This window comes from Lynx rufus, unplaced genomic scaffold (genome assembly GCF_022079265.1).
Source record: "Lynx rufus isolate CCGP_SWC_20201006 ecotype Redwood Valley unplaced genomic scaffold, mLynRuf1.p SCAF_4, whole genome shotgun sequence".
Taxonomy (NCBI): domain Eukaryota; kingdom Metazoa; phylum Chordata; class Mammalia; order Carnivora; family Felidae; genus Lynx; species Lynx rufus.
The window spans coordinates 5,821,260-5,846,353 of NW_025814856.1; the positions used below are offsets into that span (position 1 = coordinate 5,821,260).

The following is a 25,094-nucleotide window of genomic DNA, read 5'->3' on the forward strand; positions in this document are numbered from 1 at the left end:
GAGGGTTGATGGGGGGTGGGAGGGAGGGGAAAGTGGGTGATGGGCAATGAGGAGGGCACCTGTTGGGATGAGCACTGGGTGTTGTATGGAAACCAATTTGACAATAAATTATATATATATATATATATATATATATATATATATATATATATATAATATATATAACCAGAAAGGGTGTGCATACACTACAAAATGCGTATTTCAAGCGATTCACTTCTTCACACAGCTTACAGCATTTTTATTATTTTTTTAAAAATAGTTTCCCCAATTGTCTTGTTTGTTCCCTGGTTTTTACATTTTATTTGATTAAGGATCTTTGTAAAATCCACAGTGTGCAACTGATTGATCTGTATGTGAAGTCTCTTCAATCTCCATAGCTTGTTGGGGTGGGGGTGGAGAGGGATGATGATGAGGAGGAGGAGGAGGAGGAGGAGGAGTATGTTAATTATTTCTAGAAGGAATGGGATTGTATGTCTTGCAGAGTTTTATACAGTTTGCATTTTGTTTATTTCAATTCCACGGTTTCACTTAACATTTCAGTCTGGCATCTGTTGTTCCAAGGGGAATAATAGTTGGAAATGAAGTCTTGATCGGGTTCATGTTCTGTTTTACAGAAAGATGCATTCTAAGGTGGTTTTGTGAGCATCCATCAGCAGGCAACTGTTATCTTGGAAGAATCTATTTTTGAAGTTAACAAGCACTCTTATCTTCCATGCATCCAGTATCGTTAGTAGTTGCAAATAGTGATATTCAAGTTATATTATCCTGTCATTTATTATACGGAGCTCTTATACTGTTCTTTATGCCTTCAACCTTCCATAGTAGAAACATAAATTTTAGCATAAATTTGAGTTAACATTTCAACTGTTTGAACGTATTTGTAAAAAAGCAGGTAGGATAGGAAGTTACCTACAATTCGGAGCCACAAGCTGGCGAATTAACCGGCATCTGGATGCCTCTCCAAAGATAAAGCCAGGAACGCCTGTAGGAGGAAATTATGGTGAGAAGTAATGAAAAAGACCAGAGAACCAGCTGCAGGATGAGAGGCTACGGAGATAGTTTTTGTGAGGCGGGAATTTGCTGCAGCCTGCCGGTGGGCCGGAGCTGGAATTATGGCTGAGGAAGCAGAAAGGAGGCTGTTTAGGGACCTACCTACTCTCCCCTTGCCCACTGCGCGCTTTCTGGGGAAATTAAATTCTTGCTTCTAGCTGTGGACTTTGGTGGAGGCTGTTGTGAAAAACAGCAGTTGATGAAAGTGTTGTCTCTTGAAATTTGAAAAGAGGATAAGGCCTGGATCTCTACTTGACTCCCGTCTCCCAGGGCAAAGCTGTGGCATCTGATGAGGGTGTGCACATGGGGGCACCACTGGGCCAAGATCCAGGAGCAAGAGCTGTGCTAGAAGAGAGAGGGGTGAACAATGAAGGACTGCAGTTGCTCAAGATAGGACTTTATTAAAAAAAAAAAAGATGTTTATTTGAGAGAGCGAGCGAGCATGAACAGGGAAGGGGCAGATACAGAATCCGAAGCAGGCTCCTGGCTCTGAGCTGTCAGCACAGAGCCCGATGTGGGGCTCGAACTCAGGAGCTGTGAGATCATGACCCGAGCAGGTCTGCCGCCCAACCGACTGAGCGACTGAGCCCCCCAGGCGCCCCTCAAGATAGGACTTTAAAATGATTCTAAGCAGGGGCACCTGGATGGCCTTGAACTTTGGCTCAGGTCATGATCTCAGAGTTCGTAGGTTTGAGCCCCACCTTGGGCTCTGTGCTGACAGCTCAGAATCTGGAGCCTGCTTTAAGATTCTGTCTCTCCCTCTCTCTCTGTCCCTCCCCTGCTCGTGCTCTGTCTCCCCAAAATAAATAAATGCTAAAAAACAAATAAAACTAAGCGCAAAACCTTGGTATGTAGCTCAGAAAATAGCTAGTCTAGGTCATTGGTGGCCACGAGAGAACAAATTTGTACCCCAGTGGACATTTGTCAATGACCGAAGACATTTGTCCTTGTCAAAGAGTTGAAGGAAGAGGACCCAATTTGTCTTTGTCTCCAAGTTAGGCGTAAGAGGATTGGTCCTGGCCTCTAGCCAGTGGAGGCCAGTATTCTCCAACATCCTACAAAGCAGTCACCCAGCCCCAAATGTCCGTAGTGCGGGGACTGAGAATACCAAGCCAAGGCCAAGGGTTAAAACACCAGCTCTGCTCAATGCAAATGCTGACGAAGCCCGCAGCAAGGGCCCTAAGAGACAGAAGCTGGGACAGGTAACGGCCACCTCGCCGCAGACGGCGTTGGTGTTGGAAGTGGACAGACGGTCAGGAGTGGGACCACAATCTGTCTCGGACCCGGGGTCTCCTCCCAGACCCCCCGGCCGGCTGGCGTGGGGCCCCTGGCACCCCGGCCGGCTTTCCCCAGGGGCTGGGTCGCGGGCGCAGGGCGGGCCAGAGGCTGCACCCGGGGCGGCAGTCTCCGTCGTCCGCGGACATCAGCGTCAGATCACGGGGTGATCGAGCCCGGAGGGGTCAGGCCGGGCGGGGTCCGCGCGTCCTCGTCGCGGGCAGAGAACACGCTGCGGCCTCGGATCGAAGGGCAGCAGCAGAGAGAAGGGCAGCGGGAGGACGGCATCCGGGACCCCTGCGCGCGGCGCCCCAGGAAGGCCCGGGGACCGGCCTCCAGGGCTCCTCCCGCCCGGCACAGCCGCCCCGTTCTCCGCCACCCTCGCCTGGGCCTCGCGCTCCAGTGCCGCCAGCCCCTCCCCTTTCTGCCCCCCCCCCCCTCCCCGCGACCTGTCCTGTCTGTTCTTCCCCGTGAGGCCCCGGCTCGGCGCCCTCTGCCACTTCTGCTCTGCCCGGTACCCACCTCCCCCTTCAGCGGACCTCGGCTCCTTCCGCCCGCCTTCGACTCCTTTCGTATAACGCCGCCTCGCCGCCTCTCCCGCTCTTCCGTTCCGCTCCTTCCGTCGGGCTCTCGCCGCCTCGCCTCTGCATTCCGGTTTCGCGGCCACGGTTCGGCTCTTTCCGCCTCTCCCCGCCACCCTGGGCTCTGGCGGACTGTCACTGTCGGGTGGGGTTCTTGTGTCTGTAGGCAGACGTTGTTCAGATTCAAGGCCCAGTCATAGAGGTGTGGGAGCGCCACTTCCCACATCCTGGCTGGTAACATAATGAACTTGAAAAATGAAAAGAGGAATCTCCGTATTTTACTTCGTAGTTTTCTTTTGAAGGGTTGTTGGGAATCATCTCGTCTGTTGAGACTGTTCTGTATTTTCTGTGAGCTCTGTTCCAGCATTTACCTATTTCTCCAATGGATTCTTGGTCTTTTTCTTTGGTTGGTAAGATCTCTAATATTAATAAATTAGCTCTTGGTGATGAGTTGCCAACATTTTCCTTTTTTTTTTTTTTTTTTTTTTTTTGGCCTCAAGTTGTTGCCATGCAGATTTTTAAAAATGAAATCAAGTGTATTAATTTTTGTTTCTTCTTGCTTTATGTATAGTTTAAAAAGACCATCTCTCCTTTGAGATTATATATAAAATATTTATGCCTTGGTTTCTTCTAGGACTTTAATCGCTTCCCATTTTCACATCAAATCAAATAAAATGCTCATTTCACAGACCAACTAGTGGTTCTGACATGATTTTTTATTTTATTTTTTTTCAATATATGAAATTTATTGTCAAATTGGTTTCCATACAACACCCAGTGCTCATCCCAAAAGGTGCCCTCCTCAATACCCATCACCCACCCTCCCCTCCCTCCCACCCCCCATCAACCCTCAGTTTGTTCTCAGTTTTTAAGAGTCTCTTATGCTTTGGCTCTCTCCCACTCTAACCTCTTTTTTTTTTTCCTTCCCCTCCCCCATGGGTTTCTGTTAAGTTTCTCAGGATCCACATAAGAGTGAAACCATATGGTATCTGTCTTTCTCTGTATGGCTTATTTCACTTAGCATCACACTCTCCAGTTCCATCCACGTTGCTACAAAGGGCCATATTTCATTCTTTCTCATTGCCACGTAGTACTCCATTGTGTATATAAACCACAATTTCTTTATCCTTTCATCAGTTGATGGACATTTAGGCTCTTTCCATAATTTGGCTATTGTTGAGATACTAGGAAGATGGCGGCGTAGGAGGACGCTGGGCTCACCGCGCGTCCTGCTGATCACTTAGATTCCACCTACACCTGCCTAAATAACCCAGAAAACCGCCAGAGGATTAGCAGAACAGAGTCACCGGACCCAAGTGCAGACGAGAGGCCCACGGAAGAGGGTAGGAAGGGCGGCGAGGCGGTGCGCGCTCCACGGACTGGCGGGAGGGAGCCGGGGCGGAGGGGCGGCTCGCCGGCCAAGCAGAGCCCCCGAGTCCGGCTTGCAAAAGCGGAGGGGCCTGACGGACTGTGTTCCGACAGCAAGCGCGACTTAGCGTCTGGGAGGTCATAAGTTAACAGCTCTGCTCAGAAAGCGGGAAGGCTGGAGGACAAAGGGAGGGGGAGCTGCGGAGCCCCCGGACGACAGAGCTCAGTTTGGCGGGGAACAAAGGCGCTCTCCAGCGCCATCTCCCCCGCCCATCCCCAGCCAAAATCCCAAAGGGAACCGGCTCCGGCCAGGGAAATTGCTCGCTCCGCGCGAACACCCAACTCTGTGCTTCTGCGGAGCCAAACCTCCGGCAGCGATCTGACTCCCTCCGGCTGCACAGGGCCCCTCCTGAAGTGGATCACCTAAGGAGAAGCGAGCTAAGCCTGCCCCCCCTGCCGCCGTGCACCTTGCCTTCCCACCCCAGCTAATACGCCAGATCCCCAGCATCACAAGCCTGGCAGTGTGCAAGTAGCCCAGACGGGCCACGCCACCCCACAGTGAATCCCGCCCCTAGGAGAGGGGAAGAGAAGGCACACACCAGTCTGACTGTGGCCCCAGCGGTGGGCTGGGGGCAGACATCAGGTCGGACTGCGGCCCCGCCCACCAACTCCAGTTATACACCACAGCACAGGGGAAGTGCCCTGCAGGCCCTCACCACACCAGGGACTATCCAAAATGACCAAGCGGAAGAATTCCCCCCAGAAGAATCTCCAGGAAATAACAACAGCTAATGAGCTGATCAAAAAGGATTTAAATAATATAACAGAAAGTGAATTTAGAATAATAGTCATAAAATTAATCGCTGGGCTGGAAAACAGCATACAGGACAGCAGAGAATCTCTTGCTACAGACATCAGGGGACTAATGAACAGGCACGAGGAGCTGAAAAACGCTTTAAAGGAAATGGAAAACAAAATGCAAACCACCACAGCTCGGATGGAAGAGGCAGAGGAGAGAATAGGTGAACTAGAAGATAAAGTTATGGAAAAAGAGGAAGCTGAGAAAAAGAGAGATAAAAAAATCCAGGAGTATGAGGGGAAAATTAGAGAACTAAGTGATACACTAAAAAGAAATAATTTACGCATAATTGGTATCCCAGAGGAGGAAGAGAGAGGGAAAGGTGCTGAAGGGGTACTTGAAGAAATCATAGCTGAGAACTTCCCTGAACTGGGGAAGGAAAAAGGCATTGAAATCCAAGAGGCACAGAGAACTCCCTTCAGACGTAACTTGAATCGATCTTCTGCACGACATATCATAGTGAAACTGGCAAAATACAAGGATAAAGAGAAAATTCTGAAAGCAGCAAGGGGTAAACGTGCCCTCACATATAAAGGGAGACCTATAAGACTCGTGACTGATCTCTCTTTTGAAACTTGGCAGGCCAGAAAGAATTGGCACGAGATTTTCAGGGTGCTAGACAGCAAAAATATGCAGCCGAGAATCCTTTATCCAGCAAGTCTGTCATTTAGAATAGAAGGAGAGATAAAGGTCTTCCCAAACAAACAAAAACTGAAGGAATTTGTCACCACTAAACCAGCCCTACAAGAGATCCTAAGGGGGACCCTGTGAGACAAAGTACCAGAGACATCACTACAAGCATAAAACATACAGACATCACAATGACTCTAAACCCGTATCTTTCCATAATTTGGCTATTGTTGAGAGTGCTGCTATACACATTGGGGTACAAGTGCCCCTATGCATCAGCACTCCTGTATCCCTTGGGTAAATTCCTAGCAGTGCTATTGCTGGGTCATAGGGTAGGTCTATTTTTAATTTTTTGAGGAACCTCCACACTGTTTTGCAGAGTGGCTGCACCAATTTGCATTCCCACCAACAGTGCAAGAGGGTTCCTGTTTCTCCACATCCTCTCCAGCATCTATAGTCTCCTGATTTGTTCATTTTGGCCACTCTGACTGGCGTGAGGTGATATCTGAGTGTGGTTTTGATTTGTATTTCCCTGATGAGGAGCGACATTGAGCATCTTTTCATGTGCCTGTTGGCCATCCGGATGTCTTCTTTAGAGAAGTGTCTCTTCATGTTTTCTGCCCATTTCTTCACTGGGTTATTTGTTTTTTGGGTGTGGAGTTTGGTGTGCTCTTTATAGATTTTGGTTACTAGCCCTTTGTCTGATATGTCATTTGCAAATATCTTTTCCCATTCCGTTGGTTGCCTTTTAGTTTTGTTGGTTGTTTCCTTTGCTGTGCAGAAGCTTTTTATCTTCATAAAGTCCCAGTAGTTCATTGTTGCCTTTAATTCCCTTGCCTTTGGGGATGTGTCAAGTAAGAAATTGCTACGGCTGAGGTCAGAGAGGTCTTTTCCTGCTTTCTCCTCTAGGGTTTTGATGGTTTCCTGCCTCACATTCAGGTCCTGCATCCATTTTGCATATATTTTTGTGAATGGTGTGAGAAAGTGGTCTAGTTTCAATCTTCTGCATGTTGCTGTCCAGTTCTCCCAGCAACATTTGTTAAAGTGACTGTCTTCTGTTGGATGTTCTTTCCTGCTTTGTCAAAGATTAGTTGGCCATACGTTTGCGGGTCTAGTTCTGGGGTTTCTATTCTGTTCCGTTGGTCTATGTGTCTGTTTTTGTGCCAATACCATGCTATCTTGATGATTACAGCTTTGTAGTAGAGGCTAAAGTCTGAGACTGTGATGCCTCCTGCTTTGATCTTCTTCAAAATTACTTTGGCTATTTGGGGTCTTTTGTGGTTCCATATGAATTTTAGGACTGCTTGTTCTAGTTTCGAGAAGAATGCTGGTGCAATTTTGATTGGGATTGCATTGAATGTGTAGATTGCTTTGGGTAGTATTGACATTTTGACAAAATTTATTCTTCCAATCCATGAGCACGGGATGTTTTTCCATTTCTTTATATCTTCTTCAATTCCCTTCATAAGCTTTCTATAGTTTTCAGCATACAGATCTTTTACATCTTTAGTTAGGTTTATTCCTAGGTATTTTATGCTTCTTGGTGCAGTTGTGAATGGGATCAGTTTCTTTATTTGTCTTTCTGTTGCTTCATTATTAGTGTATAAGAATGCAACTGATTTCTGTACATTGCTTTTGTATTCTGCAACTTTGCTGAATTCATGTATCAGTTCTAGCAGACTTTTGGTGGAGTCTATTGGATTTTCCATGTATAATATGTCATCTGCAAAAAGTGAAAGCTTGACTTCATCTTTGCCAATTTTGATGCCTTTGATTTCATTTTGTTGTCTGATTGCTGATGCTAGAACTTCCAACACTATGTTAAACAACAGCGGTGAAAGTGGACATCCCTGTCGTGTTCCTGCTCTCAGGGAAATCTCTCAGTTTTTCCCCATTGAGGATGATATTAGCTGTGGGCTTTTCATAAATGGCTTTTATGATCCTTAAGTATGTTCCTTCTATCCCGACTTTCTCGAGGGTTTTTATTAAGAAACGATGCTGAATTTTGTCACGCCTTTTCTGCATTGATTGACAGGATCATATGGTTCTTATCTTTTCTTTTATTAATGTGATGTATCACACTGATTGATTTGCTAATGTTGAACCAGCCCTGCAGCCCAGGAATGAATCCCACTTGATTGTGGTGAATAATTCTTTTTATATGCTGTTGAATTCGATTTGCTAGTATCTTGTTGAGAAGTTTTGCATCCATATTCATCAGGGATATTGGCCTGTAGTTCTCTTTTTTTGCTGGGTCTCTGTCTGGTTTGGGAATCAAAGTAATGCTGGCTTCATAGAATGAGTCTGGAAGTTTTCCTTCCCTTTCTATTTTTTGGAACAGCTTGAGAAAGATTGGTATTATTTCTGCTTTAAACGTCTGGTAGAACTCCCCAGGGAAGCCATCTGGTCCTGGACTCTCATTTGTTGGGAGATTTTTGATAACTGATTCAATTTCTTCGCTGGTTATGGGTCTGTTCAAGCTTTCTGTTTCCTCCTGATTGAGTTTTGGAAGTGTGTGGGTGTTTAGGAATTTGTCCATTTCTTCCAGGTTGTCTGGTTTGTTGGCATATAATTTTTCATAGTATTCCCTGATAATTGCTTGTATTTCTGAGGGATTGGTTGTAATCATTCCATTTTCATTCATGATTTTATCTATTTGGGTCCTCTCTCTTTTCTTTTTGAGAAGCCTGGTTTATCAATTTTGTTTATTTTTTCAAAAAACTAACTCTTGGTTTCGTTGATCTGCTCTATAGTTTTTTTTAGATTCTATATTGTTTATTTCTGCTCTGCTCTTTATTATTTCTCTTCTTCTGCTGGGTTTAGGCTGTCTTTGCTGTTCTGCTTCTATTTCCTTTAGGTGTGCTGTTAGATTTTATATTTGGGATTTTTCTTGTTTCTGGAGATAGGCCTGAGGGTTGCAATGTATTTTCCTCTCAGGACTGCCTTTGCTGTATCTCAAAGCGTTTGGATTATTGTGTTTTCATTTTCATTTGTTTCCATATATTTTTAAATTTCTTCTCTAATTGCCTGGTTGACCCACTCATTCTTTAGTAGGGTGTTCTTTAACCCCCATGCTTTTGGAGGGTTTCCAGACTTTTCCTGTGGTTGATTTCAAGTTTCATAGCATTGAGGTCTGAAAGTATGCATGGTATGATTTCAATTCTTGTACACTTATGAAGGGCTGTTTTGTGACCCAGTGTGTGATCTCTCTTGGAGAATGTTCCATGTGCACTCGAGAAGAAAGTATATTCTGTTGCTTTGGGATGCAGAGTTCTAAATATATCTGTCAAGTACATCTGATCCAATGTATCATTCAGGGCCCTTGTTTCTTTATTGACTGTGTGCCTAGATGATCTATCCATTTCTGTAAGTGGAGTGTTAAAGTCCCCTGCAATCACCACATTCTTGTCAATGAGGTTGCTTATGTTTGTGAGTAATTGTTTTATATATTTGGGGGCTCCTGTATTCGGCGCATAGACATTTATAATTGTTAGCTCTTCCTGATGGATAGACCCTGTAATTATTATATAATGCCCTTCTTCATCTCCTGTTACAGCCTTTAATTTAAAGTCTAGTTTGTCTGATATAACTATGGCTACTCCAGCTTTCTTTTGACTTCCAGTAGCATGATAAATAGTTCTCCATCCCCTCACTCTCAATCTGAAGGTGTCCTCAGGTCTAAAATGAGTCTCTTGTAGACAGCAAATAGATGGGTCTTGTTTTTTTTTTTTTTTTTTTAAACGTTTATTTATTTTTGGGATAGAGACAGAGCATGAACGGGGGAGGGGCAGAGAGAGAGGGAGACACAGAATCGGAAACAGGCTCCAGGCTCTGAGCCATCAGCCCAGAGCCCGACGCGGGGCTCAAACTCACGGACCGCGAGATCGTGACCTGGCTGAAGTCGGACGCTTAACCGACTGCGCCACCCAGGCGCCCCGATGGGTCTTGTTTTTTAATCCATTGTGATACCCTATGACTTTTGGTTGGTGCATTTAGTCCATTTACATTCAGTGTTATTATAGAAAGATATGGGTTTAGAGTCATTGTGATGTCCGTATGTTTTATGTTTGTAGCAATGTCTGTGGTACTTTGTCTCACAGGATCCCCCTTAGGATCTCTTGTAGGGCTGGTTTAGTGGTGACGAATTCCTTCAGTTTTTGTTTGGGAAGACCTTTATCTCTCCTTCTATTCTAAATGACAGACTTGCTGGATAAAGGATTCTCGGCTGCATATTTTTTCTGTTCATCACATTGAAGATCTCCTGCCATTCCTTTCTGGCCTGCCAAGTTTCAGTAGAGAGATCGGTCACGAGTCTTATAGGTCTCCCTTTATATGTTAGAGCACGTTTATCCCTTGTTGCTTTCAGAATTTTCTCTTTATCCTTGTATTTTGCCAGTTTCACTATGATATGTCGTGCAGAAGATTGATTCAAGTTACGTCTGAAGGGAGTTCTCTGTGCCTCTTGGATTTCAATGCCATTTTCCTTCCCCAGATCAGGGAAGTTCTCAGCTATTATTTCTTCAAGTACACCTTCAGCACCTTTCCCTCTCTCTTCCTCCTCTGGAATACCAATTATGCGTAGATTATTTCTCTTTAGTACATCACTTAGTTCTCTAAATTTCCCCTCATACTCCTGGATTCTTTTTATCTCTCTTTTTCTCAGCTTCCTCTTTTTCCATAATTTTATCTTCTCATTCACCTATTCTCTCCTCTGCCTCTTCAATCTGAGACGTGGTTGTTTCCATTTTATCTTGCAGCTCATTTATAGCATTTTTTAGCTCCTCCTGACTATTCCTTAGTCCCTTGATCTCTGTAGCAATAGATTCTCTGCTGTCCTCTATACTGTTTTCAAGCCCAGAGATTAATTTTATGACTATTATTCTAAATTCACTTTCTGTTATATTGTTTAAATCCTTTTTGATCAGTTCGTTAGCTGTTGTTATTTCCTGGAGATTCTTTTGAGGGGAATTCTTCCGTTTGGTCATTTTGGATAGTCCCTGGAGTGGTGCGGAACTGCAGGGCACTTCCCCTGTGCTGTCTTGAATAACTCGCGTTGGTGGGCAGGGCCACAGTCAGGCCTGATGTCTGCCCCCAGCCCACCGCTGGGGCCACAGTCAGACTGTGTGACCTCTCTTCCCCTCTCCTAGGGCGGGATTCACTGTGGGGTGGCATGGCCCGTCTGGGCTACTTGCACACTGCCAGGCTTGTGGTGCTAGGGATCTGGTGTATTAGCTGGGGTGGATTGGCAAGGTGCACGGGGGCGGGAGGGGCAGGCTCAGCTCGCTTCTCCTTCAGTGATCCGCTTCAGGAGGGGCCCCTCTTCCGTGGGCCTCTCGTCTGTGCTTGGCTCTGGAGACTCTGTTCTGCTAGTCTTCTGGCGGTTTTCTGGGTTATTTAGGCAGGTGTAGGTGGAATCTAAGTGATCAGCAGGACGTGGTGAGCCCAGCGTCCTCCTACGCCGCCATCTTCCCCAGGTCCCCCTGACATGATTTTTTAAAACAATCCATTTTTCCTTTAGTGACTTAGCACATCACCTGCGCCTAATTTATTATGAAAAAATTTCAAGTATGGGGATAATTTGAAAGAGTTTTACAGTGAACACTCGTGTTGTGGGCTGAATTCTGTCCCCTCATGTTCACATGTTGAAGCCCAAATCACTGGCACCTCCTCACATGACCATATTCTGACGTTGAGCCTTTCAAGAATTAAGGTTAAATGAGGCCATTAGGGTGTCCTTATGAGGAGAGGAGATTAAAACATATGGACCAAGAGATGGCAGGAGCACACACACTCAGAGGGATGACCACCACACAGAGAGGCAGCAAGAGGGTGGTCATCTGCAAGCCAAGGAGAGAAGCCTCAGAAGAAGCCAACTTTGCTGGCATCTTGAGCTTGGACTTCCAGAACTGTGGGAAAGTAAATTTCTGTTGCTTAAGTCCCCCAGTCTGCGGTGTTTTGTTTAGGCGGTCCTAATGAACTAATATCCACCCCTAGATTCTACAGCATTTTTCTATACTTGCTTTGCTACTTTCATTCCTCTATCATCCATCAATCCACCATTAAAAAAAAAGAAGGCGGGGGTGGGCGCCTGGGTAGCTCAGTTGGTTAAACATCTGACTTCGGCTCAGGTCATGATCTCACGGTTCGAGCCCCGCGTCAGGCTGTGTGCTGACAGCTCGGAGCCTGGAGCCTGCTTCGGATTCTGTGTCTCCTTATCTCTCTGCCCCTCCCCAGATCACACTCTGTCTCTCTCTCTCTCTCTCTCTCTCTCTCTCTCAAAAATAAATAAACATTAACAAAAATTAAAAAAAAAAACATGTTGAAGTAGGTTGCAGACAGCAGTAGACTTCATCCCCAAACATTTTAGCACACAGAGTTCAAAAATCAGGGTTGGGAGATCTTTCAACGCAGCTTGGTGAATGGCTAGCTCTTTGCCGCTGAGTTGGTTCTTCTCACATGGACATCTCCCTGGGGTTGCTTGGGTACCTTCATGGGATGGCCGATGGCTTCCCCCATAGAGGAAGCAACCTAGGAGACTAAGGAGGGAGCTCCACTGTGTTTTAGGACATAGCCCCAGATATGACCTACTGTCACTTCTGCAACGTTGTGTTGCTCACTTGGGTCATGTCTGATTCAGTGTGGGAGGAGACCGCACAGGGCATGGGTGCAAAGTGCAAGGACCCTTGGTGGCCATCTTGGAGGCTAGCAGATGCACCCACCTCTCCTCTAGGCCACTTCTCTTCATCAGCCCAGAATTTCTTTGTTCTGCTCATTTTTCTCCTGAGAGCCTGGTTTCTGGTCATTGTAGCTGTTTGGAGCCTCATGAATTCATTCGTGGCATTGGACCAACTTAGAAGGTCTCCTTTCTTCCTTTACTTCTTTTACTCCTCTCCCCTCTCTATCCCTCTCAGCCTTGACCCCAGCTCCAGCCTTTCTCATGCACTAGTGCCTCTTTGCGGAGATGATCTGAGGGTCAGCTGGGAATGGGTCCGCTAGGGCAGGAAATGTTGGAGGAAGTTTTGCTTCCTGAGCTCCTGTCTCTTGGATAATGAGAGCTTGGGGTTTCTGCTGGCTTATCAGGACGATTGCCTTCCTTCTTGTTTTTAATGTTTATTGATTATGAGAGAGAGAGAGAGAGAAGGGTAGAGAGGGAGTGGGAGGGAAAGAGGGAGGAAGAAAAGGGGAGAGGGGCAGAGGGAGAGGGAGGGAAAGAAGGAGGGAGGGAGAGAGAGAGAAAGGAGAGGATAGGGGAGGAGGGAGGGAGGCAGAGAGAGAGAGAGAGAGAGAGAGACCTAGAAGGCTCCACACTGAGTGTGAAGCTTTATGCAGGGTTCAATCGCATGACTGTGATGTCATGACCTGAGCTGAAATCAAGAGTCGGACACTTAACCAACTGAGCCACCCAGGTGCCCTGATTGTCTTTCTTGTTCTGAGACGGGTCCTCAACATTCCCTAAGACAAGGGACATTTGGTTTGGTGGGGCTCTACCTATCCACTATAACTTGGGGACAGAGATCTCTGTATTGCACGAAGAGGCTGAGAAGTTACCTGCTGGGGCTCAGATGATTCTGTGCTTGGGATAAAGGAGGGTCCCCACAGGGGCAGTCATCTCATGTTGGGGGGACTTGAGGGATTTACATTGTGGGCTTCCCTCCTCATTCGGTTGAGGGTGCTGCTTGCTGACCCTTCCATCAACTTTATTTTGTGACCATGAATAGATGCAGTTTTCTGGGACTGCTTGACACCTATGTTGGAGAAACTGAAGTCTTGCCTGTTGAAACTGGTATTGCTTCCCTTGGGGGAGACGGGTTGCTCTTTGCTTGGGATATTCATCTACCTGGTCTGGGGGAGTCAAGGGAGGCAAGCTGTGACTCATGCTGAGTGAGAATGGTGGGGCATTTGCTGGAGCTCCTGTCTCCTTTAGTGTGTGGGGATTACAAGTTGCTTTTTGGGATTTCCATCATCATGAATCTTGGAGGGATATGGGGGAATCACTTGTTGAGACTTGTATCATCAGATGAAACCCTCATGATGCTGGAGGTAACTGGGAAGTATGAGGCTGGGGCTCCTATTGTCTCTGGTGCTAGGGGACTGTGAGGTCACTGCCTGCCTGGGGATCCCATTTTTCAAGTGTTGGTGCGACAGGGAGGGGCCATGAAGAGGTTCCATGGTCTCTAATGTGAGGAGAGGATCAGGGGGATATTTGCATGGGATTCCATGTATCTCTAGTGATGGGGACTAGGGGAGTCTTTTTATATAGGTCATTCTTATCCAGTTTGGGGGTAGAAGAAGAAGAGTCACTTTATGGGTCTCCCCTTGCCTGTACTGTTGGTAGAGACGAAGGGGGGGGGGTCAGTGGACTGAGACTCCCCACTGCCTAGTGTTGAGCAGCTGAAGGAGTCACTGCTGGGGCTGCCGTCGCTTCTAGAATTAAAGCTACTGAAGGGGGTACTTGGAGTTCCTCTCGTTCCTACTTTTGGGGGGACTGGGGGGCTTGCTTGCTCAGACCCCGTCATTTGTGTTTGGGTAATGACCGTTGATATCTGAGGTCCCGTTGTCTCTAGTCCTGGGATGGAACTGGTGGTCCTCGGCTAGGGCGTCTGTCGTCTTGCCTGGGATGTCGACCGTGAGCAGCACTTGCTGGGGTTCCTGTAATGTCTGGTCTTGTGGGGGCGGACTGGGAGCTCTCTTGCAGCGGCTTACATCATCTCTAGCTTTGGGCAATCAGTTCAATGTGTTTTAAAAGTATTTTATTTTTAAAAAGTTTAGGCTTACATAAAAGTTGTGAAACTATACAGGGTTGTTTTACACAGTCAACATACATTTATATTTACTTACATTTTGTCTCCTGCTGATCTTGATTCTTGGAGTTATTTGTCTTCACGTGAACTGATTTCCCTTCACCTGAAAACTCTCTTTAGTTTTTCTTAAGGTGCAGTTCTGCCGTTATTTCAGCTTTTGCTTTTTTAACCCTCCCCGTTGGAACACGTCTTCCATTTTCTGCATTTTCAAAGAATATTTCTCTTAGGTCATTGAGTTTTACATTCGTGGTTAATACCCTACCCCCCCCCCCCCGCCCCATTCAACCCTTTGGATGTTGGATGTTATTTTTTTGCTTCCATAGTTTCTTTTGAAAAATCGTCAGTCTTACTGTTGCTCCTTTGAAGGCAACATGTCCTTTCTTCAGTTGGTTTGAAGATTTGCAGCTTGTCTTTTTCTACAATTTTTCCACATTTTCTCCATTAAAAAAAAAACATATTATTCATAGTTGTTTTGAAGTCCTTGTCTGCTAACTCCAATATCTGGTCTCTGGGCCTGCTCCTATGGATTTCTATATTCTTCTTCTTCTTTTTTTAATGTTTATTTTTGAGAGAGAGAGAGAGAGAGACAGAGCGAGAGTGGGGGAGGGGCAGAAAGAGAGAGGGAGACACAGAGTCCAGGCTCGGAGCTGTCAGCACAGAGCCTGATGCAGGGCTCAAACTCACAAACTGTGAGATCATGACCTGAGCCGAAGTCAGTTTAACTGACTGAGACACCCAGGTGCCCCTAGATTTCTATATTCTTAATTGACAACATCTTCCTGCAGACTTTGCGTGTCTATTGCTCTTGTTTGCTGGATCTTGTGAACAATATACTTGGTAGAGATTCTTAATTATGGTATCTTCCTCTAAAGATTAGATTTTGTTATGGCAGGCAGTTATGGTACTAGTGGGCCACCTTGAGCCTCTGAAGTCTAGATTTTAGCCTCTAAAAGCACAGATCTATTTTAGTTTTGCACTGACTTCTAAGATGCAGTCCTTACTTGTAGTGCATGGTACTTACTGTCAGGGTGTGACATTTGTAGGGGCATAATTGAAAACCTTTCTTTTTTTTCCCCTCTTTTTCTTTCTCTTTTTTCTTTCCTTCCCTCCCTCCCTGTTTCTTTTCCTTTCTTCCTCCCTCTTTTCTCTTTTCCTTTTCCTTCCCTTCCTCTCCCCTCATCTTCCCTTTCCTTCTCCTGTCTCTTTCTCTCTTTTCTTCTCTCATCATTCCACTCCAGATGGGTCCAAAAACCAACCTCCAACTACTGGCATGTATGATCTCTGAATTTTCTGCACAATCTTCAGCTTTCTCTAGCTACTCTCTTCTAAGCCTCCTACAGTCTTTCTCTGAACATGCACAGCTTAGGTGTTATTTAAGGACCTGAGGGGAATTTTTAGGCAGATTTTTGGGGCTTCTTCTTTGTCAACCTTTATGTTACATGAAAAGAAATTCAGACATTTTAGGATCAGGTTCTATATTCCCTGTGACAGCCCCCTATTTCTCCAAAGAGCGCTGTTTTTTTTTTTTTTTTTTAAGAATATTACTTTAGAAACCAAGATCTCAGTGGGTGATAGATATTCTCATTGCTACTAAGCCTCCTGAACTGATAGGCCTTGAAAATACATGTAAGTGTACTATCCTATGCACATGCGTGTGCGTGCACACAAACACCTATCCATCCACCTATCAAAAAGCATGAATTCATACTGATGCCTCCAATTCCAATCCACTCCAACGCCACAGTGTTTATTCTAGCCTTCTCTCTTTCCTTGTTTGCAACATATCTCTTTGAGAGTAAGAAACTGGCTTTCATAATCTACCACATATTTACTTGTTCAACTCTAGTAAACACATAGTTTCACAATCGCTAATCCACACCATTGTAAGAAACCCATTTTCAACCAGAGGATTTCCAGACAGTTCTTTTCGTAGTCAGCCTTACATCTCTTGTCAAAATATACAGTTTTCCAGAGTAAATTTGGTTTTCTTCCTTGCGATTATGTTATTCATTTGTATAGTTAGGCTCCTGTATTATAGTTTATTCTATTTTGCATTCCCTCTGCTACCTGGTGGATTTTTTTTAACCGACAGTAATAGTCACTCTTTATGCTGTCTAGTTCTATGGGTTTTGGCAAGCGTCTAGAGTTGTGTCCATCAACACAGCCACGAGAGAACAATTCCATCACTCCCAAATTCCTTTCAGTTGCCCCTTTGTAGTCATTCCCCCCTCTCTCTTACTCCTTGTCCCTGAAAACCACTGATTTGTTGTCCTTCCCTACAGTTTTGCCTTTTACTAAATGTCATACAATGTAATCATACAAGAAATGGCTTTTCATGTCTGGCTTCTTTCACTTAGCAAAATAAATCAGGTTGAGGCAGGAGTTGCATACAGTTCAATGTACGTATCTTGAGTGTATCATTCAATACATTTTGACAATTGCATATACTTATGTAACCTACACTCCCATTGAGATATAGAACATTCTCCTCATTCCATGAAGTTCCTTCCTGTCACATCTCAGTGTGTTTAGATACAACCACCATTCTGATTTTTTTTTTTCCTATCACAGATTTTTTTTTTTTTTTTTTTTGCTATTCTTGGAATTTAGAGTCTCATATAATATTTACTCTTTTTTTGTGTGCGGCTTATTTTGCTCAGTACATTCCTATGATGTTTCAATTAGGTTATAATAAAAGATAAAATAATGTTTCCTATATATATACACCAGAAGCCCCATAAATGCTTTACATATGTTAACTAATTGAATACTTAATACAAGTCTACAAAGTAGGCCTTCTATCATTTCTGTTTGACAGATGAAGAAATAAAACTTTGGGACAAGAAGTTTGTCACTTGCTTGAGGTAACCATCTCTAAAGGAGAGAACCAAGATTGGGCAGAACAAGAGACTGAACTCTGATAAGGTCAAAACGGAGATGCCAGTTGCTCTCACGGGGAGTTCCAGGGCTGAGGTGGCCTTTCAGGGTATCACAAATCGAGGCAAAGGAATCTGGGCATTTGCACTCCCCGTAGGAACCAGTCATTGGAAGTGGGCTACCCTGGGGCAGGGGCGGACTTAGCCTTAGGTGTGGTACTTTCCTTTGGCCCAAGAGAATTCCTGAGAGCATGGCGGCACAAGCCATTAGAACACTTCCAGCAGCGGGGGCATGAGTGCCTTAAAGAGTCCTGAAAGAAGGATCTGAGAAATATACCACCGTCTCCATTATGGAGCAACACTTAGGCCACTCAGATGCACTTGCTTCTTGGAAGTGAACGCACACGGGATTCTGGTTAGTCCTCTTGCTTGGAGAAACTTACAAGAGGAAGATCGGTGAACAAATTACAGATCGCTCTCGACAGCAGCTTTTCGCGGGGCTGCAACTGATACTTAACCGCCACACTTCTACCATCCCATCCTCCATTCCCTTCACCCGTAACTACGACCTCTGCTGGACTTGGAGGGCTGGTCTGGATCCTCACCCCTGAGGAGTCTGAACATCTGGCCAATAGGCCCTTCTCAGGATACAGCTGCTACATTTATTTATCAAAAACAAACAAAAACCTGGGGTAAGAGACATGCCAAAGGACTGCCTGAGTGCCAAATGTCCTCTGCCCTTACTGTGTAGCAGAAGCCCCACATCAGCTGGCATAGGGTTACCTACGCAATCATAAAGCTCCATGGGACCCTTACTTTGCTGGTAAAAAGCCCTCTGGTAACTCGGGCTTTTAGGTTATTTTTGTGATTTCCTCCCAAGAGTCCCCTGACCTACCTTATATGAAGAACACGTGTGAAGGCAACTGTTCTAGACTACGGGTGGGAGCATCAGTGCTTTGACAATACCCAGATGGTACGGCGGCTGCTACAATTCAGGGATGTGAACTTTCTACGCAGGTGACTGACAAAAGTAGATTCTGAGAAGCAAACGGGGTGAAAGGTTCTGAATAGCTTCCATTTGCCCCAGTGGACCCACTTTCTCTACCTTTGAGTCTAGTAACATTAATCAATATGAACTACATCAGTGGGATTCCTTGCCTTGTGGCCTTTGGTTGGGTTTGGTCAATGGGGACCCTAGGCATGAAATCAGAAGGATGAAAGAAGGGGACGTCTAGCTCTGGCTATTTCTTGCAGAACGTGGAGCTGGATGCTACCCCCTCCCCCCTCCCCCCAGCTCCTGGAATGCAGTTCTTTCCTCTGTCTGTGGATTTCAGTAATTGTTCCCTTCTCTTATCCTTTCAGGGGTAGGGATGTTAATAGAGCCCTGGCCTTACCCGCTACTGGGTACCAACGACTTCTTGTGGTTTTCCTCCATCCTGTCCACAACTCTGTGAGTAGCCTCTTTATGAAAACTCTACTTGAAGTGTCCTAGTCTGTGTCAGTTGCTTCCTGCTGGGACTCTGACTGGCATGCCAGCTCATTCAAAGTAGAAGAAAAAGTCCTAATGGGACAATAAAATCCAACAAGATCAAGATCCACCATGTCTCTGACCACATCATCCTCTATCACACCCTCACTACACCCCCCAGCTCGTTCTACGCTCATCTCGTTGGCTGCTCTGCAGTGGGACGTTGCATGCCAAGTCTGCTCTTGCCACACACATTGACTCACTGTCCCAACTCGTTAAGGTCTCTGCTCAAGTGTCCCTTGGCTAAGAGGCCTTCCCTTCCTATTTTATATACAACGGTAAGATCCCAATCCCCCCTTAACTATTTTATCATGCTTTGCTTTTCTGATCAACACTTAAAATAGCAAGTCTTATTGATTTTTCTATAATCTGTCTTCCCCCATTAGAATGTAAGTGCTTCAATAGCAAAACGTACATTTCATGCATTGCTATAAACACCAGTGTCTCAAACAGGGCCTGGCATATAGAATATACTCAGTAGATAGACTAGTGGTTAAGAGGACAGATGGGGTTCAAACCTGGGCTCTACTATTTACTAGCCAGTGAGTGCAGGCAAGTTACCAGTATATCATGTTAGTTTTCTCATCTGTAAAATGGGAATAATAGTACATACTTCTTAAGCTTATACTGAGTACTCAATAAGTTCGTATTTTCATAAGGCATTCAGAAAAGTGCCTCAGCTATAGGAAGGGTTACATAAATGTTTAGTCATTTATTAGTGTACTGAAATACTTCATTATAAAAAAAATGACCCCTACATAAAAAGGAACAATTCACAAGGAAAAAAAACTGATCCTGAATGTATTTAGTTATACATCCAAATATATAAAGAAAAAAATGACAGAAATGACAAAAACAAAACAAAACAAAACCGTTAATCCATATCCTTAGAAGAAGACTTTAATAGACATCTACCACTAAATAAGTTTGAGGACAAAAACCTGAATGTACATACTATATCTGAAAACACAATTAACTTGAGTTAATGGGCACATAGTCTACATCGAAAACTTAGAGAATATACATTATTTTCAAAGAAACATGGAACACTTATCAAATGGGACCAACTAATAGGTTTCCTAGTTAGATACTGCATTCGGCTGGACATGAACAGAACACCACCTCAAAAACAAACCCCCCGAGAAAAAGACTTTGGCTTCAACCAGTTAGAGGTTACTTTTAATCATGTAAGGAGTAGTCTGGGCATCAGCAGTCCAGAGCTGAGACCGCCAATCAGAGGTCCGGGGGGAGCCCATGTCACTGTCATTTTGTGCTGCACTATGGTGTCTTGGATCACGATCAAAATAGAGCGCTTCCGACTCTTGGCCTTGAGTCGACTTTCAAGAGAAAGCACGGGTAAGACGAACAGGATACAGGTGGGCAACGAGCCAGATGGTGTTCTCCCCAGTGACTTCTACCTACTCCTCATGGTCAGCAGAGCCAGGCAATGCTCTCTGGGCCTCAGAGAAGCCTTATAAGTTGCACATTTTTAATCCTGCTCATTGACAACTTGAATGACAAAGAAAACATTTTTCATGTAAATGAGTGGGGGACGATGGGCATTGGGAAAGAAGCTAAACAAAATGCCATACTGGAGGAGAAAGATAAAAAACAATCAGCATCGTAAAGTCCGCTTACCTGACAAAAATGCCATTAAACTAGAAAAAGTATATAGTAAATACGGTCTAATTTCCACTAATGATAAACTAATTCACTCAGGAGATATTCAGAAATGTCTTTTTGGATATGCTATGTACTGATGTTTTTAAAGAGTAAATTAGAGTTAACATGTTACATACAAAACTATGGAACATAATTTAAGGTTTATTTTAGGTATGGCTATAGACGTGCTTATACTAAAACAAAAAGACTGAAAATTAATGAACTAGTGGCCCGATCTTAGGATGAGATAAAGGTAAACCCACACTCAAAATTGATAATTTCCATTCCCAGTTTAACTTATTTTGTGGCCCCTCAGTAAAGAGCTGAGGCATCACTTTTCTAGGGTTTCCCTACAATGTGAGTTCTCACAAACCAAAGAATCACTGAAAGATTTTTTCCAAATTGATACACTCACAACTTTTGCCTCCAAAGAAAACTTCCTATTTTTCCTAATGTAAGAGGTATCATCAAAGGCATTCCCTCAGTCTTTATATTCACAAGGGTCTTTGCAGTGAATTCTCAGTTTCCTAAGGAATGTGGAAAAATGACTTTCCAGTACTGATGACATTCGAAGGGAATTTCTCTCCAGAATAAACCCTCGTGTCTCTTAAAAACTGAGAGAACATTCGAGGCTTTCCCACAGTAATTGTATTCGGAATCTCTCCCCATCTTTCACTCAGTAATGCAAACGCTTGTGCTGAAGGGTTTCCCACATTCCTTTTAGGATTCCTCTGTAGTGATTTCTCACATGTGCTCTATGGGATGAGTGTCGCTGAAGGCTTTTGCATTCTGAGGATAGTCATAAGGTTTTCCCCTTAGTGTGAACTGTTATGTGACTCCCTAGAGATATCACTGAAGGCTTTCCTATAGCTACTGCGCTCCTCAGGTTTCTCTCCACACATAATCTTTTGTGCACATTAGGGTGAGTTTGAGCTGAAAGCTTACCACAAAGATTGCACTCATGAGGTTTCTCTCCAGAGGGAATTGACTTAAGTTACCGAGGGCTACTTCATATACAATAGATTGACAGAATGAGAGTCTGCTAAAGGCTTTTCTTCACTGATTTCATGGAAACTCCTCAGATGGTTCCTTATGATCTGTCTCCTAATATATATACCCTGTGTTGTTTCTTCCCACTCTGTAAGCAATACAGTACGGAAGAAATGATAGTATGTCCTCCTGAGGATGGGTCAAAAAAGACAATGGGGCTTCTGCATTAGCTCTCCTGTAGATCAAATGCTTTGGGAGGAACCTGATGCTACATCATGAAGATACTTGGCCCTCTGGAGAGTGAAGTAATGAAGATTCTCTGCCAACAACTGGCATTAACTTGCTAGACATGTGAGTGAGCCATTCTGGAAGCAGATTCTGTATCAGTAAAGACTCTGATGATTGTGGCTCCAGCAGACATCTTGATTTCACCTCATGACAGATTCTGCGCCAGGACTACACAGCTAAGTTGCTTCCAGATTCCCGACCTACAGAAATTATAATAAATGTATGAGGTTTGAAGCCACTATGTTTTGGAGGGAAATTTGTTAGGCAGCAGCAGATAACTCACCCATCTAGTGAGTTACCGTCAGTTGTCTGAGGATTAAGAGATCAATGAACGCTTTCCTAATTACTGTACTCATATCCACCTATTATGAATTCTCTTGTGCACAGAAAGGTAAGAGTTAGTGGTGAACGATTTTCCACAATGATTACATTCGTAGGGTTTCTCTCCAGTGTGAGTCCTCACGTGTTTCTTAACAGCGGAGAGATTATTGAATGCTTTCCCACAGTTACTGCATTCATAGGGTTTCTCCCCAGTGTGAATTCTCTTGTGCACAGTAAGAGAAAAGCTACTGCTGAAGGATTTTCCACACTGATCACACTCATAGGGTTTTTCTCCAGTATGAGTTCTCATGTGCTGGGTCAGATAGGAGCTCTTCCTAAAGGCTTTCCCACAGTCATGGCACTCATAAGGTTTCTCCCCCGTATGAATACTATTATGCCCGGTGAGGGAGGACCTCGTGCTGAAGGCCTTGCCACATTGATTACATTCATGATGATTCTCTCTCGTATGAATTCTCTTGTGGCTTTTGAGGTTACAACTGGTGCGGAAGACGTGGAAACACTGATTACATTCGTAGGGTTTTTCTCCAGTGTGAATTCTCACGTGCAGCCTAAGGGATGAGGGATCATTGAAGGCTTTGCCACAGTCCGTGCATTCATAGGGCTTCTCCCCATTGTGTATCCTCTTGTGAATGGTCAGGTAGGATCTACTGCTGAAGGACTTGCCACACTGATTACAGTCATAGGGTTTTTCTCCAGTATGAATTCTCTTGTGCTGAGTGAGGTTAGATTTTGTGCTGAAGACTTTAAAGCACTGATTACATTCATTGACTTTCACTCCGAGATGATTTCTTTCCTGTTAAGAGATGAATGATAACTATCATTTATAGTATTTTTAATATTTAATGAATTTTATGTCATAGGAATTCTCTTTTTCAGGAATTCGTTACATTATTACAATTGACATTTTGGCTATTTTCAGTGCTTGTATGTGGCTTCTGCCAAGTTTGAGCTGTTAGAAGTTAAAAAAGGATGCTTTGCCACAAATCCTTATCATATTCACAGAGCATCTTCTGATAAACTTAAGACCACTTTATATTTCAACGATCAATATCGTAGTCACATTTAAGGAAATATTTACAAGTGGAAACTCCCAGTGAAGAAACAAGTTTGGAGCTAACTTACGGTTTTCTCCAAATTCACAACTTTTCACAGTATCTCTCCAGAGACAAAATTTCCTCATGTGTAAATGATACTATGACTGTTTACTTTGTGACTTTTCTAACTTACTTTCCTACTGTAAAAAACCAGAAATCAGCCAGGTTAGTCTTACCGCTTTAATACCATTGGAATGTTCTTTTCTAAAAACGTGCTTCTTAGGAGTTAACCATTTGGCTTTAAGTACAGTCTCCAAACCTGAAACAAATTGAAAACAAATTTAAGTTGATGGAGGAAAGTAATAGTAAAGTACATACATGAGTAAAGGCAGACTCTGAGGGATCAGGGTTTTTGAGGAAGTTTGCCATGAAAGGGATGTGAGTATGAAAACTATAGGTATTAAAGGATTCTAGAAGGATTAAGACTGATCAGAGATTTACAAAAGAAGGGATTATCAGGAATGCAAAGTAGGAAGGAATTGGATAAAGTGCTCCTATGAAGGGATTATCAGGAATGCAAAGTAGGAAGGAATTGGATAAAGTGCTCCTATGAGATTTAAACTTAAAAAGGAAAAGAAATGTATTAGCATTGTCCGATGACAGACAGCAGCTACACTTGTGGTGAGCACAGTATAACTTATAAACTTATCAAATCACTACGTTGTGCACCTGAAACTGATGTAACACTATATGTTAAGTACACTTCAAAGGAAAAGAGATACGTCTTTTTCCCCCCCTCTGAGTCCAAGGTAACGTTGAGTCCAATGAGATGTTGAACAGAAAGGTAAAAAGAAGGAACATACACGAAGAAGCTCATACCAAATGTTCTTGACCATCTCTGCCAGAAAAAAGGACATGTTACAAACTTTCCTGATTGACGTTTCCTGAATGTACTATTCCCATGCCCCAAATCACTGGCCAGACCTATTCCTCAAGAAGACTCCTATCCGCCTGTCCACCTGGTGCTCACCTGGACAGGTGCCTGGAAGAATTCCTCGCTCCTGTGTCATCACTTTGTCTTCTTGCTCCAGCTGGGAGGTCAGACTAGGTTTATCAACGTGACACCCTATTTGTGGAGAAAAGACACATGATGTAGGGGGACTGTGCAGGTGACAAGCAACTCCATGAAACTGGAGCCAACAATTCTGAAGATGAGCCAGTATGACTTCTGCAACAGTGGAGTAACCACGCATAAATTCTAATGGGTATAGTAACTCTCCAGAAACAAAAATTCAAGCATCCTCAATGTCCAGGTGACAGGATATAAACAGTCCCAAAGTCCATGCCCAAGTTTACATAACATACTTCAAAAGCTCTAAAGCTTTTAACCACAGAGAATATAAAGTCAGGGTAAGGAACAGCTATTCAGTTCACAGGGAAGGCATCAGACAGAAAGCTCCAGGAGGGTGGGGACCACGTCTGTCTCATTCATCACTACATTCCTAAACCCAGCACAGACCCAGGAACATCGAAGTGCCTCAGAAAGACTTGTGAGAAGTGACAACAGTGAAAATTAAGGGCTGTTAAACCAAAAGTCCATAACTCCACAAAAACAGTGACTAAACTGGGGAACACCATCAGAACCAACTTTATCAGAACTTTGGAAGCTTATCAAAAGTTTACAGCAACTGGAAAATGTTTAATCAAAGACAACAACCAGCTGACATTTTAACTGACCCCTGTCTAATCTATTCACTGCTTTGGCTGTGACCTTGCAGATGACAGCCCACATTCCTAGTACTGCACGGAG

The 25,094-nt window shown here is 44.1% G+C and overlaps 1 protein-coding gene across 2 annotated transcripts in view; it reads right to left on the reverse strand.

Moving 5' to 3' along the window:
- Positions 1-19,752: 19,752 nt before the first annotated feature.
- The window catches only part of LOC124523276 (zinc finger protein 558), a 28,871-nt gene continuing 23,529 nt past the window's right edge, over positions 19,753-25,094 (reverse strand). For both annotated transcript variants that reach the window (XM_047095139.1, XM_047095140.1), the window contains exons 5-7: positions 24,315-24,410; positions 23,521-23,603; positions 19,753-23,043 (exon numbers count right to left, since the gene is read on the reverse strand). In XM_047095139.1, the coding sequence (XP_046951095.1) occupies positions 22,261-23,043; positions 23,521-23,603; positions 24,315-24,410 (962 nt within the window). In that variant the 3' untranslated portion in view covers positions 19,753-22,260. The remainder of the gene's footprint in view (positions 23,044-23,520; positions 23,604-24,314; positions 24,411-25,094) is intronic.